The sequence below is a fragment of the Lepidochelys kempii genome, chromosome 26 (genome assembly GCF_965140285.1).
Source record: "Lepidochelys kempii isolate rLepKem1 chromosome 26, rLepKem1.hap1, whole genome shotgun sequence".
Classification (NCBI taxonomy): Eukaryota; Metazoa; Chordata; order Testudines; family Cheloniidae; genus Lepidochelys; species Lepidochelys kempii.
Genome location: NC_136405.1, coordinates 10,352,398 through 10,368,911, shown reverse-complemented (window position 1 = coordinate 10,368,911; position 16,514 = coordinate 10,352,398). Strand labels below are relative to the sequence as shown.

The 16,514-nt window shown below is 48.1% G+C and overlaps 1 protein-coding gene across 7 annotated transcripts in view; it reads left to right on the top strand.

Annotated features, from left to right (window-relative positions):
* RASSF2 (Ras association domain family member 2) overlaps positions 1–15,965 on the top strand; it is a 55,599-nt gene extending 39,634 nt beyond the window's left edge. For 2 of the 7 annotated variants that reach the window (XM_073324772.2, XM_073324773.2), the window contains exons 10-11: positions 38–135; positions 2,453–6,270. In XM_073324772.2, the coding sequence (XP_073180873.2) occupies positions 38–135; positions 2,453–2,522 (168 nt within the window). In that variant the 3' untranslated portion in view covers positions 2,523–6,270. The other 5 variants (XR_012156252.2, XR_012156251.2, XR_012156253.2 and 2 more) reach the window with 5 other exon arrangements.
* The last annotated feature ends 549 nt before the right edge of the window (positions 15,966–16,514 follow it).

Sequence of the window (16,514 nt, the reverse complement as noted above, 5' to 3'; positions counted from 1 at the left end):
GTCCACTGTGTTCTCTTATTTTTTCCTTTCAACGCAGGTTGCTCAGTACATCAAATTTGAAATGCCAGTTCTTAAAAGCTTCATCCAGAAGCTCCAAGAAGAAGAAGACCGTGAAGTGAAGAAACTCATGCACAAGTAAGTGGTCCCTTCTCAAGTGAAAATAGTCCCATGGGCTTCTTCCACTAATGCCTTTGGCCAAGATTTGTCACAGGCAAGTGCTTAAAGATATCATGACGTTAGGAGCCTGTGGGTTGTCGGGCCTGGTGTTTGGAGCAGGGGTCAAGCCAGGGGTCCGAGTCAGAAACCAGAAGTCAGGCGGAAGGTCGGAATCAGGACTCTCGTTGGAAATCGTAGCCATAGTCAGGAGATGAGCCAAGGAACGGAGTCGGGGTGCGAAGCAGGGAACAAGAGCACGGTCCGTGAAGCAACAGGCCAGGTGCTGCCAAATTGGACAGACAGCTTCCTGAAAGTTCTGCTGTGCTTAAATAGTGTGCCTGGACCAATCCGAGGTCATGAGGGGTGCAGCCAGTCGGGTCTTCCTTGGGTGGACTTTCTGTGCCGTGGCTGCTGGATGGTAGGGCGGAAGCCTCAGTCACCCAGAGCCCTGCAGACCTGGGGTTTAGTCCTCCGGATCCGTATACCTGAATCCATACTTGTGCACCTAAATAAGTGGCCCGATGTGCAGAGCTTCTGAACTGCTATCCTCTCCCTCTCAGATTAAAGGGAGTTACTGGTCACTGGGTACTTGGGGAGGGGAAAGGCAAGCCATACAATCAGGTGCCTATATGGGCGTAACTGCCTAAAGTTAGGCACCTGCTTGCGAAAAGTTTGGTTCCCCCAATATTCAACCTTCTCTGTGTAATTCTGTGGGGAAGCGGAAGACCACTGATATTGCATGTAGCCCATTCTTGAATTGTGGCAACAGGGGCTTCCTGGCCCCTTCCATTTTAATAATGATGATGCTGATAAATGGTTTTGACAGTACTCTGCACCTTTTTGATCCCCGTGCTTCACCGCACTTCAGATACAGCCACTGCTGGGGTGGAATGCAGAGACCGGATACCAGAGTAGATGGTCTGTTCCAATGCAGCATTTCCTCTGTCTTTTTAATGAATTATTTCACAGCACCTCCAAGCGTGCTGGGTGCTTCAGAGAGCTTACAATGTGATTGTCTGTCTGTCTGTCCTCAGTGGATGTGAACAGTTGGTTTCAGACTTCGAACACGCTACCTTTTTAGCTGCAGCCTTGGGGCAAATCTACACCATGGCGCTACGTTGGCACAGCTGCATTGACCTAAGCAGTAGTGTAGACCAGCCCAAAGAGTGTCTAGGAGGGTGAACTCTAATTATTCTTTGTGTCCTTCGACATCCCAGCAGTGCTGCTAGGTCTCTTGCGGGGACCCTGGCAGCAGGAACAAGTGAACTGAGAGGCATGAAGGCACAGTTGCTCCCTGACTGAGCACCTGGCGCGTGATGACGTGCCGTGGAAATCTTTTTCGCTGCTATTCCTTGCAGGGAAATTGACGTGGATGAAAAGGCTCCATTTCTGGGAGTTTCAATTAGAGGCATCATTCGTACATGTCCCCATAAATAATGCAGGGTGGGTGTAGGAGGAAGCGTTCTGTCTTCTATTTTCATAATATGGCTAAATGTGCCAGCTAAGTCGTGTGTTTAAGAAGTCCCTGGCAAGCTCAACCCTCCTTGTTGCCCGTGGTTAAACAGATGGGACCTTGGGAGAGGTCTGTCTGGTTAGACATTGGGCCTGGGGACAAGGTTTGCTGTGAAGCTCAAAGCAGGCTTGTCTGAGGTTCCCAAACTCTTCCTGTAAGTTTGGGCTGACACATGGCTTTGTATTGCTTTGGTTTGTGGCTCTGGCTACCTCAGAGGCCTGTGCCTCTCCTCATGCTTACCGGACAATTGAGAATATCTTGGGCTGTTGGCCCATAGATTTACAAGAACATAAGAATGGCCACACTGGGTCAGACCATTGGTCCATCTAGTCCAGTGTCCTGTCTTCTGACAGTGGCCAGTGCCAGGTGCTCCAGAGGGAATGAACAGAACAGGGAATCATCAAGTGATCCATCCCCTGTCGCTCATTCTCAGCTTCTGGCAAACAGAGGCAAGGGACACCATCCCTGTCCATCTTGGCTAATAGCCATTGATGGGCCTATCCTCCATGAACTTACCTAGTTCTTTGTTTAACCCTGTTATAGTGTGTTTTAATAGCTGCGGGCAGGGTGTTAGAGTAGAAGGCTCTTGACTCATGGAAATTGGCTCCTCCACTCCCTTGCCCTGTCAGAGTCTAAGTTCAAAGACCTTCAGGGCCTATTGTGAAGCTCATATGGGTGGGTTTCTCCTGTTGGGTGTGGAGTTATAGTATTGTTGACAATTTTATCAAGGTACCTAGATTTTTCGGGCTCCGCTCTAACGAGGCTTGCTTTTTCTTTCTTTAGATACACAGTCCTCCGGTTAATGATAGAACGGAGACTAGAAGAGATTTCTGAGAGCCCAGCAACGATCTAAAGTTCTCCTCAGTGCTCTGCTACAGCCTTGAGTCAGACGTGATAGGTCTCTTTAAGAATCTCTGTTTACACAAAGAACGGAATGAAAAGAAGATGCACTCTATTCTGGGAACCAAACCTGACCGCAAAACCCTGCAGAGATTGAATGTGTGTCCTGTACCTACTCAGCAGACATGGATGTGTGAGAGTCAATGGACTCCTTCTGCAGAAGGAACATCTTCCAGTAATTTTCTTTTTCCCCCCTCAAAGTGATTTGCAGAATGCAAGGATTCGGCATGTGTGTCTTAACCCGTCCCCCCGCCCGCTCCTTCAGAAGCCATTTCAGAACTGCCATGCCCAGCATTCACAAAGAGGAGAGTTGACCTTGCTGGCATGTTGAAAGAAGGCTCTTGGGATATGTCTGTGTGCTTTGACCTGCAGCGTCTGTACTGAAGAAGCAGTTGCTTTGAGAAGAGTGGCTCATGCTCCTTTGCCTCTCTCCTAATGCCATTACGAGATGCTTATCCATGCTTGAGCGCTGATGTGACTATGCGTAGGTTTTTCATGTCTGTCTGCAAAAGAGAGAACAAAACTCATGTCCACTGAAGCTAGTAAACCAGCTTCTGCCGTGCCCACGCACTTAGAAAATTCTAGTTTGTGTGAATGCTCCAGACCAGTCCCAGAGCTAGTAGCCACTTCGCTGCAATAACTCCTGCCAACCTCCACTCGTGCCAGAATGTTGTGCGTTATGAAGTGTGTTTTGATGGCAAGATCAATGTTCTGTGTAGCTTTTTTCCCATACAGGACAGTCCTCTTTGTTCTTTATTTTTCCTGTTCAGAGCGTTCTCAGAGTGCAACCACAAAAGATATACTTTTTTTCCCCCTGCATGGTACTGGTGGGATATCAGTCTTGTGGTCTCATGCTCGACCCTTCCTGCCTTGTTCTTCTCCTCCTGCCAGCACAGGCTTTCTGTGCTCCTGCAAGTGGTCTCTGGGCTCCTCCAGGGTGTTACCGTCTGGCCTGAGGCACGTGGTCAGAGTGGTACGTTGACGACTATTCCACGGAGCAGTGGCATGTGGGAAGGAGCAAGCAGGGCTCCCCTGACTGATGCTTGGCTCCTCGCTTTCGTCTGTGGGTCACCAAGTGTATCTCTGCCCTGCAGCTAGAGGTGTCCTTCCCCAGCTCGGGGAGAAGTACACGTGCTAGATTTGATGGAGCGAGCGCGCCAAAAGTAGCAGAATAGCTGCAGCAACAGGACACGCTAGCCACCTGAGTTCAGTCCCATCCGAGACCCTAGGTAAGGACTTGGGCTGCTAGCCCATGACACAGCTTGTACCACTGTAGCCGCACCATTCTGTTTAGCGCACGAGCCGGGTCAGAGCTAGCGTGTGTCCATCTGCCTGCGCTGGAAATCCCAGTGTCGATCTCCCCAAAGTGAGGAGGAGACCGAAGAATCGCGGGAGCAGGAAGTGGCGGCCCCCAGAGGGCTGGTGGGAGACAGACAGCAGCCGGAAAGGAAGAGATGCACCTGGACAGCTGTGTCCTCCAACCTAGATGCTGGCACGAGATCTCTTGGGAGGACTGGTGGGGTGGGGGCAGATGTTCCGGAAGTCGGTTCAATTATAACCGTCACCTATTGGTGGTTTGGGCTGCTCCGTCCTTGAGAGCTTGGAGTCTGTCGGTCGTGGTGCAGAGTTAGGCCAGGGCGGCTTCTGGGGGTGGGGGCAGAGGAAGGTTAAGTGACGGATTTTGAGAGTGAGGCTTGTGGGCCTGATCCTGCAAGGTGCTGAGTTCTCTCAACATGCAGTAGGCCTGATTCTCCCCTCTCTGGCATAAATCAGGAGTAACTCTGAAGTCAGTGGAGCCCTGCTTCAGTAACCGTTGGTTGGTAGGTTTGGTGTATGGGTGTTGGTGGCCTGTGATATACAGCAGGTCTAAGTAGATGATTTGGTGGTTCCATCTGGCCTTAAACTCGATGACTCTGTGACCAGCCTAAAAAAGGGTATCAAGAGGCGAATTTGCTGAGCTAAGCACCTTGCAAGAGCAGGCTGTCAAAGTCAACTAGGACTGGGTGTGTCCATGATCTACTCCTCTTGTGTGATACTCTCACGTGGTTGTCACAAGGAATAAAGGGAGCTGAGACGTGGCAGTTCCATGCAGCTTGACATCAAATATTTGTATAGATTCTGATGCATCTGCCGGAGGAATGTTTTGAGGGGGGCGGGTAACATTTATGTTCCGAAAGTGCCTCAGAGACTTAGGAGCTTCTAGAAAACTTGCCTCAGAACCAGTTTGAAGAAAGACCCTTGATTGGTTCACACCTGTGATTAAAAACTCTTGATCCATAAACGCTTCCTCAAGCAAGGGAAACCGACTCACACCAGCCGACTGTCTTTGCCTAGAGCTATATCGAGCGATTCCTCTGTTGCAGGACATGGGCTGGGGCTGTTGATTGGAGAGTGGCGAGTTGTCACTGGATTTTTAATCTCTGCAAGCAACAACAATAGCACCATTATCTCCACACTCCAACTAGTTTGACAAGGACAGTATGGCAGTAGCTCTTCAGATCCTGATGTCTTAAATTCAGCTGATTGTCTCTAAGTAGTGTTTACCGTCTCCACTGTGTGTGTGTGTGTGTCTGTTTTGTTGTGGGTTTTTTGTATGATGGATGTAAAGCACAATGGAGCTTGTAAGGCTCCCAGCTTGGGTGTAAGTGGCATCCTTCCATTTGGCTCAACAGGGAGACCTGCTTCCTGGTTCAAAGCCTAGCTGGGGTGACATGGGACACTTATTCTCGGAATCCAACCCAAACTTGATCTTCAGTCATTCATATCTGCGTTGGCAGAGCCCGTAACAGGAAGTCCTGCTTTTAAATGATGGCCTCAAAGATTAATCTAATGCTAGTCTTGAGTGAACAGAGAAACTGGCAGTGCGGTGAGCAGACTTCCAAGCATGCCCTAAATTAACGAAGTCTCTCTGTTCTCCTTGATTGGCTTAGGACCAGGGCTGAGCACGAGTTCTATGGGGCCTTTTATTTCTTTGAAGATGTGCAGTATACTGCTAGCGTTTCTCGGATGAACGTTGAGCCCTAAGGTGTTCAGCTGTCCATAGATGCCCTGGGGAAATAGGTCCCAGCAGGTCAATGTGAGAGGATGACAATGGTTCTGATACTGTTTAGGAGAATGGATTTGGTTTTATTTTAAATGGGGACTTCGATACAACGGTGTCTGTCTCTCTCTTTACTTTCTTTGCTCTTGGCGTTCATGGCTGTGGTGTGATCTGTACGACGTGGTTCACTCCTGTCTCTCTGGGCTTGTGTAATGCCCTCAGTAAGGTCACACAAGAAGTAGGAGCCGAGTTTCCAGAAGGGCGACCGGAACACCTCCATCACACGGGCTCTGCATTGCTGTGACCCGCTGCCTGTTGGTGGCTTTATGCTTTGTGTCTTAATCTAGAATAGGTTTCAATCTGTGGGCAAATAGTGTTTAATATTTTAGAGCTTCTGTAGCAGTCAGGGATCTACATAAAGCGTGTAACAAAACCAGCGAGACAGAGAGAAGGGGAGTGGATGTCCCAGAGCACTGGGATAAGGAGCCTTTCATCTCTGCGCTGCCTTTTTCTTTTTCTTTTTTTTTTTTTTTTTTTGAAGCTGGTTAAAATTTTTTTTTCTAATTTTTCCTGAAAACTTTCACAGAAACCCCTGACTTTTCCTTTTTTTTTTATTTTTTTTTACTTTAATTCTTGCAACTCCCCCCTGCCCCGTTCTTTTGAGCCACTCTAGTTAGCTCAGATCTAAGTCAGGATGGATGCTGTTGTTCACTGATGGCTGTTGAGTGGCCCTCTGGGAGAGGAATGCGTTGTGATCTTGCTCATGAACTGGGGCTGAGGGCACTAAACCCAACGCCGGAGTGGGTGCTAACGACCCTCTCATGCTGGGAGGCTCGGCAGAGAAGCGAAGCGCTGAATAGGCCCCGGAGTCAGAACCCTTGCTTGGAAGAGGGCAGCCCAGAGGTCATGGTTTTGAGGCACGTCGCCACAGCAGCCTTGGGGAAGCGTATACTGCCCCTGTTTAGGCCGTGTCTGTTTAACCAGTCTCCGGGGCTGTCACGTGGGCGGTGGGTCAGCATGTGCGTGAGGTAGGGTGACCAGATAGCAAGCGGGGGTAGGGGGTAATTGGCACCTATGCAAGACCAAGCCCCAAATATCAGGACTGTCCCTGTAAAATCGGAACATCTGGTCACCCTAGCTTGAGGCCCACTTACCTCAGCATTCAAAGTTATGCCCGTGCTTTCCTGCACAGAGGCCTCCAGCGTCTTTTACCAGCACTCAGTTCACACACGCAGTGTTAAGATGCTTCCTTGCCCGCCTCTCCCCCCCCCCCACATAATTAAAGGCACAAAACGGTAACGTGCAACAAAATGACTTGACTAACTAAAAGCAAGCACATTTCTATTGTAAGAATTAAAAAGAGAGGGGAGACTGTTTAGGTTGGTTTCAGTGACTTTAGAAATAAATATTGCTCTTAGATTGCATGGCTTCTGCTGAAAATAAAAGAAGTTTGCAATTGAGTGTCCATTGGGCTTTCTATGGGAGAACTGCCCATCCGTGTGGTTTGCTTCTTTTCAACTTGTATCTGGCCGTGTCACCCTTCTTTTTCCCCCCCTCCCGCTTCTCATTTGCACTAGTTCTATTGTGGAATGGAAAAAAAAAAATGAAGAAGAATATGATGTGAATCTCTGTCATCGACACAACATGCCAAATATCGCCCAGGGAAATAGTTTTCAAGAGCGAGTTTCTCTTGGAAGACATTGTTCTAAAGAAACTCAAGCCAGCACAATGACCGTATGAAGAGTTGCAACTCGCGGTTCCGATCAGCGTGGTTTGGGGAGGTTACTCCACACCTGTTTCGGGATCATGTAGCACAGAACCAACTATTTGTGAATTGGTTGGTGTCTCTTTTTTTTTTATTTTTTGAGTCAGCTTTGTACATTTTTTTTTTTTTTTGGGTGAATGAATAAGTCTAGGCTAACTTTACCCATGTGAATAGGGTGAAGAGAGAGAGCTTTGTAATATCTGTTGCTAATGTCTGTCTATATTAGGGGCTTGCGCTAAGGCATATTTCTCTTATCTTTCAACACGTGGCCAGAGTGCCAAATGGTGCTTGTCCCACTGCAATTTTTGCCAGTACCAGCACCATTTTGCGCTGCTGCAATATTTTGGGGGGGGGGTGCAAATTTCCCTAACTTAGACTGGCCCTTGCATTGCTCCTTGTTGAGGCGCTCATTGAAGGCAATGGGAGTCTTTTCAAGGCCTTTGGTGTGCACAAGTTCAGACTCGGAGAGCCATTGCAAACGTGGATGCTGGGCTTCTCCTGTTGCTTTGCCAGAAAAACTGAAAACCAGTTCTTGGTTGCCCTGCACCTCATGTGGTTGCTCTCCCCAGCACAGTTCTGACCTGGTGTGGGGAAATAAATTCTGATCACCAAGATCTGTTTGCAAATGGGGAACGAATGGGGCAATACCGCATCGTGGTGACTAAAAGAATGAGCAGCAATTGGGATTATGCCAATGACAGATGTGTAGAGACCGGGGCAATGCTGGAACCGTTTTCCCAACCCTCCCTGAGCTTTACAAATTTGTATAATCGTGAACCCAGATCCAAATCTAAAACCACTACTGGGTTTTCCCCCACATCCCTAGCTGAGCTGCAGTTTCTGAGCCTCAATTACCACCTGCAATTTCTGCTTTAGCATTGACATAAGTAGAACATCTGTGTAAATCTCTCTCATTCTGGAGTGAAACTAGCAATATCTCTTTGTATGTCGTTAACGCGAACTAAAATTTGTGGCGATTTTCTTCCTCGAGTTTTTGTAGTGTAACTTTTTGTAGTTTTTGGTTTTTTTTATGGTACCTTTTTTACACAGATCTGTCTAGCATTTGTGTTACTGAAAGTATTGTAAAGTGACATGCTTTTTATGTACTTTGACAATGCCTCATTTATTAACGAGAAAAGCTTATGTAACAATTCAATACGTTATCAAAGCACACGAGTTAGATCCTTTTTGTTTTTTAAATAAAGCACTTTGCAGATAGAAATGCTACTGAGATTGCTGAATTTGTGTGTATTTGTTTTCTTAGAGCTGACGGTGGAGAGGAGACAGGACTAAGTTGAACAAGCAAGTGTTAAAGCAGGGAAAAGGTTTCTCACGGTGAGAATAACCCCAGTTGGGGAGTGCCAGTGGAGCTGCCTTTCACCAACTAAGCATCTGGTGCATGATGCCTCAATTAGGCTCAAGGGGGTTGCATCCCAAAACTTTCCGCACTGGCATAGACCAAAGGCTCATTTCATAGTGACCTAGGCAGCATTTGATCTTAGTCAGTTGTCTCTTGTTGGCCTTTTGGCTATCTGCCTCAGTACTGGACTCTTCAGATGTTTATCTTCCAGATGGCAAAATTCACCCCTTTGTAGAGGTGGCTGCAGAGTGTCCGTGCATCACTTAAGTCCCACTTTAAAATTTACTTTGAGGTCTTATCTAAGACTACCCCCTTTACCTAGGGCTGTATTTCCTTCAGAGTACTGAACTGTGCTGTTTGGTACTAAGTGGGGCGGGGATTCCTTCCTGACCCCGATATCACTTTATGCCCTGAAGCATGAGGCTTGGTCTTCTGGGGGGAAGGTTATCCTGCCTAGTGTCTCTGCAGATGATGATAACCTGGTAAATGGACAAGACTTGTATAGGATTATCTTCCTCCGTAACCTTGTCGAGAGCCTGTGTGGTGGATTCCATCCTCTTCCCAGTGACTAAGCATCTGCACTGAAACATGCCTGTCTGACACCACACCTCTGGAAAGTGAGGCTGCATCCTGCAAAGCTAACCTGCAGCCCTTCATGCAAAGGCCACAAGTGAATGACTGAAGGCCCAACAGAGAGAGTCTGCAGAGTGTCTCTAACAGTAACCATTCCAAAGATAGCACGTGGCTTTAACATAGTCCTCACTGGGCAGGATGTGATGAGTGATGTCAGCTCCATTTGTTAGTCAGGGTTAGCTGATGGGGAATCCTAGTCCTGTAGAGTCGCTGATGCTTTATCACCAGCACACATGCAGAATGCAGCACTTTGGAAGTTCTCCCTCAGCAGATGATTTCCCTGCAGGGAATCAAGCTGTCTCTTACTGCCCCAGCAACAAGTAAGTGAAGCTATTTTCTTTGTCTGATCTAACATTTTATTTTCACATGCTCCTGGTTTGATTGCATTTCTTGGACTTTTAAATACAGGAAGGTCTAAGTCTTGGTTATTGTTCTTGTCTTGCACACTGGTGTGCAGACATGCTAACCTGTTTGTATCTATTACTTCCTAAGCATTCAAATAAAGAGCATGTGAAGGAAAAATTGCAGCAGATGACTGGGTTTAAATGCCTTCAAATAGCAGAAATAAAGGGGACTGGGTGGGGAAGGATAGAACTGAGGGACTAGGCTGGTGGGGATCCTAGAAGCAGCAGAGATGGGGTAGATAAAGTGCGGATTGCAAGGCTGTGGCATTCCAAGATTTGCCTCTTGGAACATATGCAACTCAGCCTAGATCCTATGATGTGAAGAGTACAGAGCTCTGCTCTGACTTGGATACACTTGAGTGTTTTCTCATGAGATGAGCCACGCACCTTTATTCTGTTTGCTTAAATGAGGAGGCAGAGTGTGAAATGACATCTGGCACGGGGAGCTGACAGTAGATGGGAAATAAACAATTTGCCTTAATGTCAGCATTGTCTTTCTGTCAGAGAACTGCATACATGGTTGACTGCAATGCTGTTCAGATGCCATGGGGATGGGCATGTCATAAACACCCAGCTGGACTCTCTGCTGATCTAGATCTGTAAGCGCCGCTCGACAGGAACTCGGCAGAGCCCTGGTGTTGCTCAAAAAGTGTTTAGCTGTGTTTGCAGGATCAGCGTCTCTAATATATACTAAATAAAGCAGATCTCTTCCCCTCTCCCCCCCAGATCTGCTCTGGATGAGCTTTTATACATTTTGTTTTTCATTCCCTATATTTATTAAATGGGCTTTCTGATGGCTATCCTCACACAGATCTTTGCACCCAGATTGCTGACTTAAATGCTATGTCTGCTCTTCCATTGAAGAGCATGGAACCACGTGTGCATGGGGCTTTTCAAAAGTGCTTTGTAAACATTGAGTGTGTGGTCAGTGCTCGCCAGGGCAGTGCTTGGATGGTGATGGCTCAGCAATTATGCCCAACGGATTTTGTTTGGTCAGCTTACGGGGAGAAGGTTCTGCTGTGTCACGGGTGCTATGCAAGTTACTGCAGCTCACCCTGTGAACAGCAGGATGACGAGTGGTTCTGGTGATTTTAATACTCAAAGGGCATTGTCCAAATAACAAGACTATGGGAATCCCTTGATTGATGCCGGTTGTCTTTCCATTGACTCACTGGTTCTGACGGTCCCAGTTTCAGGCCAGATATAACCAGACCTCCCCTTTTAAATAATTGTGGGCACAACTTTGCTCTGAAATTTTTGTCCAGCTGTGTTGTAGGTCATCAGCAGATGAACTTTGATATAGCACTCAAGTGTATATAAACTTTATCTCCTCTTTAAGATGACCCCGTAGATAGCAAACCTCTTTAATATTACTTGCATTAAGGTTTGCACTGAGGGGCCTCAACAGTGATTGGATCCTCGTTGCGCTAGGTGCTGTACTATACGAGAGTCCCTTCCTGGAGGAGCTAGATGGATGAGACAAAGAGTGGGAGGGGAAAGAGAGGCACAAAGCCTGGCCGGAGGTCACACAGCAGCGCTAGGAACAGAACTCGGGTCTGTTGAAGCCAAAGTACAGACCGGTGGGCTAGGTATCAATGCACCATTCTTTGTAGCATTCCCTGTGGTGAATCCGGGGCTCACTTCCCTCCCTCGTGTACCTGTTGCAGGTGTGGCAGGATGAGGAGAACCCTGAAGGCCTGGTACTGGATAATCATGCTCGTGCTCGCTGTCTTCAGTGAGGCTGCATTTTGCCGAAGAGGAGGAGGAAGAAGAAGCGGAGGAGGAGGAAGCGGGAAAAATGGAGGAGGAAGCGGAGGGAGGCGCGGAGGGTTCCAGGCCCTCCCGAAGAGCAGCAGCAGCCAGAGCAAAGAGAGCAGCCCCAGGGGTGGGGTGAAGATGGCCGGAGCAGCTGCCGCTGGGGCTGCCGTTGGGTACGGCCTGGGCGCTCTTGGGAGGTCTCGCCACTCCCGTGTAGGCCATGGCGCTTCAGGAGGAAGGCAGGTGCCACTGAGTGGCCAGGGCCATTCCAACTGGTCACACCCCCTCACTGAAGGAGAGTTCTACAACCGGGCCCCGAAGGATGCTGAAGGCCTCACTGCCCTGCTTCTGTCTCCAATTGGGTGCTGCCTTAGTATTCTCCTTAGGGGCTGAACAGTGCCCCCCGCCCCAGTAAGTTAAGCAATGAGGAAGAGAGAGAGGTTATAGCCGTGCACCTCTTTAATGCTGGACTCGTCTAATCTGCGTGTAGGTAAACCCAGGGTGCTGTGTCGAGAGCTGGGCGAACCCCTTTCGAGGCTGGGCCACAATGGGTTTGCTATTGTTTATTATTTTTTGTACAGTTGTAGCTGGCTGGCGGGAGTGGAACTACAGCGAGGGCTGGAGGTCAGATGGAACCAACTTTCCACCCCAGTGTGCTAAAATTTAACCCTCTAGGCAAGGCAGAGGTCTAATGGGTTTGGGAGTATTCGCATACAGTTGAAGCTAGACACATGCATAATGAGGGCATTGGTGGTGAATGGTGCAACAATGTATGAGGCCCTTCATCTTCGCCAATGGCGATCTGAAACAAAAATTCCTATTCTGCTGCATGATAGGGTGAACTGGAAGAAAATCCAGTGAAAGGCATAGAATTACACTGCAGGTGCGTGTGAAGGTGAAAGCAGGCCCCTCCAAGCCCTGTGCATCCAGTGTGACGATAGATCTGATCCCCAGTTGTAGCCCGGACCCTATTGTGCTAGGCACTAAACAAAAAGCTGGTCCCTGCCCCAAATTGCTTACAATCTAAGTATTGAACAAGAGACGGTATAGAACATCTGGAGACCGACAGCCATCTAACACTGTTCGCTTTCTCTCTCGGATGTTCTCCCTAGTCTTGCTCTAAGGCAAAGAGCTGGACTTCATGAAGCAGAGTCACCTTCCCCACTGTCAATAACCCTTCAGTTTTTGCGGGGGAACAGAACCACAACACCATCACAAAGGAGCAAGCTGTGGGCTGGTGCTGATTTTTTGCAAGTCTTTTTAGATCAGCTTTTGGCTTGACAAAATCCAGGCCAGCTGTTGGGGTTTTTTGGGAGGGGGGCCTCTGGATCCAAGGATCCAGCCTCTTGTTCTTCAAAGTTCAGCTTAATTACTTAAATTAAAACCCAGTCCTGACAAAGCCTGGTGTCTAGTTAGAGACTGGATTTGATAGGCCTTGGGCTTCCACAGGCCATAGGCCCCCTAGAAAATTCAGCCATGGTTCTTGAAACCCTCTAGTGCCTTCTAATTCTAATAAACAGAGCTCACTACAGCCACTAGGCCTTTTGTGCCACTTATTCCATGATCTTTTATTAAATTGCTTTGTTTCAATAAAGCTCTAAAAACGAGACCTCAGCTGATTAATTGAAAACTGTCAGGAACTCTCCAACAGCACAGTCAGCCAGGGCACCATGCCAGGATCCAAGGGCCTGTTCATAGCTTCCATACATATAACTACTCCCAAGCATCTGAGAATCTCAGTTAAGGATCAGGGCCGCAGGGCATGAGGTGTAGCACAGACACGTGAAGCCTCACAAACTCCATAAAAGATAGCAGTGGATGAAACCCCCGCAGTGGGTAGGGGTGGGTGGGTTAGCAGGATAAGATAATAAAACTGAATTTAGCGCACAACAAAAAGCAAAAGTCCCAGCTTCCCCCCTCTGCTAGTCTAATTAAACGTTGGAGCTGGCTGCTATCATTCAAAATTTCTGGGAACCTTTCCAAAAGTCTTCATGACATTTTTCAAGTTCTCTGAACCAGCTCTTGTTAATAAATATACCATTGAAGAAAAACGTGTAAACCCCTGAACACTGCATCTTCCCTCTCCAGGTCTGGCTGAGCCCCCACAAGGGCGTGCGTTAATTACAGCTCTCCACAGGCAAGGATGTCTTTATTTTATTTTTTTTTAGTTCGGGCTGTAGTGACTCATGCTTTGAACACCAGAGGTTCCCAGTTGAATTACCAGTGTCCTCCAAAAGGGCGATTAGCACAACTGTGCACAGCCGTTCTAGGTGCTGCTATTTTCTTTGACATGATTAGAACTGGCTTAGTTTTTTTCTTGCCCCTCATCCTGCACTTCCATATTTTTACAAGGCTCTATAAGTAGGGCCTTACCAAATTCATGCCCATGAAAAATGTGTCCCGGACCATGAAATCTGGTCTCCCCCTGTGCAATCTGTATAGTGCAGGGTAAAAGCACACAAAAGACCAGATTTCATGGGGGGAGAGCAATGTTTCTCAAATTGGAGGTCCTGACCCAAAAGGGAGTTGCGGGGGGGAGGGGAGGGTCACAAGGTTATGGTCGGGGGTTGCGGTATTGCTACCCTTACCTCTGTGCCGCCTTAGGAGCGGGGCGGCCGGAGAGCAGTGGCTGTTGGCCAGGCACCCGGCTCTAAACACAGCGCCCCTCCCGCAGCAGCGCAGAAGTCAGGGTAGCAATACCATACCATGCCATCCTGACTTCTGCGCTGCTGCTGACAGCGACTCTGCCTTGGGAGCTAGGCTCCTGGCCAGCAGCCGCCGCTCTCCAGCTGCTACCCTGCTCTGAAGGCAGCGTCCCTGCCAGCAGCAGTGCGGAAGTAAGGGTAGCAGTACAATACACTTGCGACCCCCGCCCCCGAGTCTTTTTTGGGTCAGGACTCGTACAATTGCAATAGCTGAAATCATGAAATTTACGGTTTTAAAAATCCTAGGACCATGAAATTGACCAAAATGGACCGTGAATTTGGGAGCGCCCTACCTATAAGCCACGTTTGGCTCCCAGGGTATGCTTTAAGGGTGGAGATCCGCCCTATGGAGCACATAGGGCCCAGGAGTATCTTTCACCCAGGTGTTCGTAAAGCAACGTCCAGGCAAGCAGGCCAAAGAACTTCCACTCAAAAGTTGCTCACCCCTTAAGGAATGATGTGCACAAAGGAAAGAATCTGTTGTGGCACGAGTGTGCATCCCTTTTTTGCATTCGCCAGGCAAAAACCTAGCCCCCTTCAAAGAATGTGCATGGATCCCATTCAGCAAGAAGCATTCCCCCCCCACCCCAAGAAGTGAAACACTAGCTGGACTCCAGCCTATGTGGCCTATGAGCATGTTGCCGTGATGGCTTTGATGCCGTGCCAGCGTGGGGCTGTGCTGACTTAGGATGAGGCAGCTTATTGCCTCGCAAAGCAGTGTCACAATTGGAACATCACACCCAATATGTCACCACAATTATTCTGTAGCTCTCCCTGCGTTTACTCTGTGTCAATACCTCCCAGCTCTTTGTGGGTTGGGAACTATTGTGTTAAAGTAGTCGACACAAAGGACTCATCTGATAGCTAGAAACGCAGGGCTGTTTCCTAATTACTTGGCAGTAGATACATTGGCCTTTTTGAACGACTCCACTCTCAGAAATGTACACGGGATTATGGGACAGCCTGTCTTTGGTGGGAGGACAATACTGCTTTTAATCCATTGCTCGATACCAAAGAGTACTATCAAGGGCTGCATGATCTGGAAGGCTGGAACCTTCCAAGACAGACTCCTGGCTCACTCCTTGATTACTTCTTTGGGCTTGGGCAAGTCACTTTACCTTGCTGTGCCTCCATTTTCCCATCTGTAAAATGGGGACGCTAAGATTGACCCACTTTGCAGAGGTACTTGGGAGGATTCTTTTAAAAAGTGCATTGAAGAGGAAAAAAAACCCTTCATAAGGGCTATGTATGTGTGTTACTGCTTTCCACCAGCCTTAGTATTTGGCCATAGCTTAGCAAACAATTACAATGATGGTTCTGAAAAATTATAAAATGGGTGAGAAACGTTAACCTGTAAAATAGACAGCGTAATCCAGAGAACTGGGAGCCAGGCAGCCTCAGGTTCAGATTCAGCCTTGTCAATGACTCCCTGCCTGGCCTCAGGTGAGTCATATCTCCATTTGTAAAATGGGTAATAATACCTCGGCACCCATCTCACAGGGCTGTTGTGCGGATGAATTAGCTAATGGTTAAATCGCGCTTTCAACAGAGCGGGTGCTACGAAGCCACCGATTTGCTGTATTGTAGGTTTGGTGCGCTGACTTGTGTCATGCGGTTAGATTTTACATTTTAAAAAAAAGGTGAGAGCTTCTACTGTAAACAAATGGGTGGGTTCAGAGACATGTGAGAGAAAAGCCCTGAGCTGCAACCTGTAATAAAGTTTTGCCTTGAGATGCTCTGTCTCTTACCTTTACTGTTCTAACCTCATCTCTTCCCCATCCCACCGCATTCTACTGCCCTGGAACAGAACTTCTGCACTGAGGGTTTGCTGCTGACTTCTTTGCATTCAGCTGATGGCAGATGCCTCTGTTTGACCCCCATACACGCACCCAGGGCCAGGCATGAGGTTAATACACCGCTGAAGTCCCTAAAGCAAAGGTATGTGGGATTTGACTCAGTGTTGTGCTGGCTGAGTGTGAACAGAGGGCATCTGGTCACATACCTGACACCTCCCTGCCTGTCTTCTACCTCTGTGTGCAAATACATCAAGCACCAAATCATACAACTCTTTTAACTTGCACACCTAGGTGCAAGCCCCCTTACAAGCAGGTGTCTCTTATCTCTTCTCATTAGTCAGTGATTTGATAGTTCCAGGTGAGACTTGTTAGCTTTCTCCAGCAGAAGCCTTCCCTGACATTTTTTAACTCTAACAGCTTGGCAGAGGAAGGCAAACAACCCCCAGACAGCCAATTCAGTGTTTGTCTATCCTTCCTTCGAGAA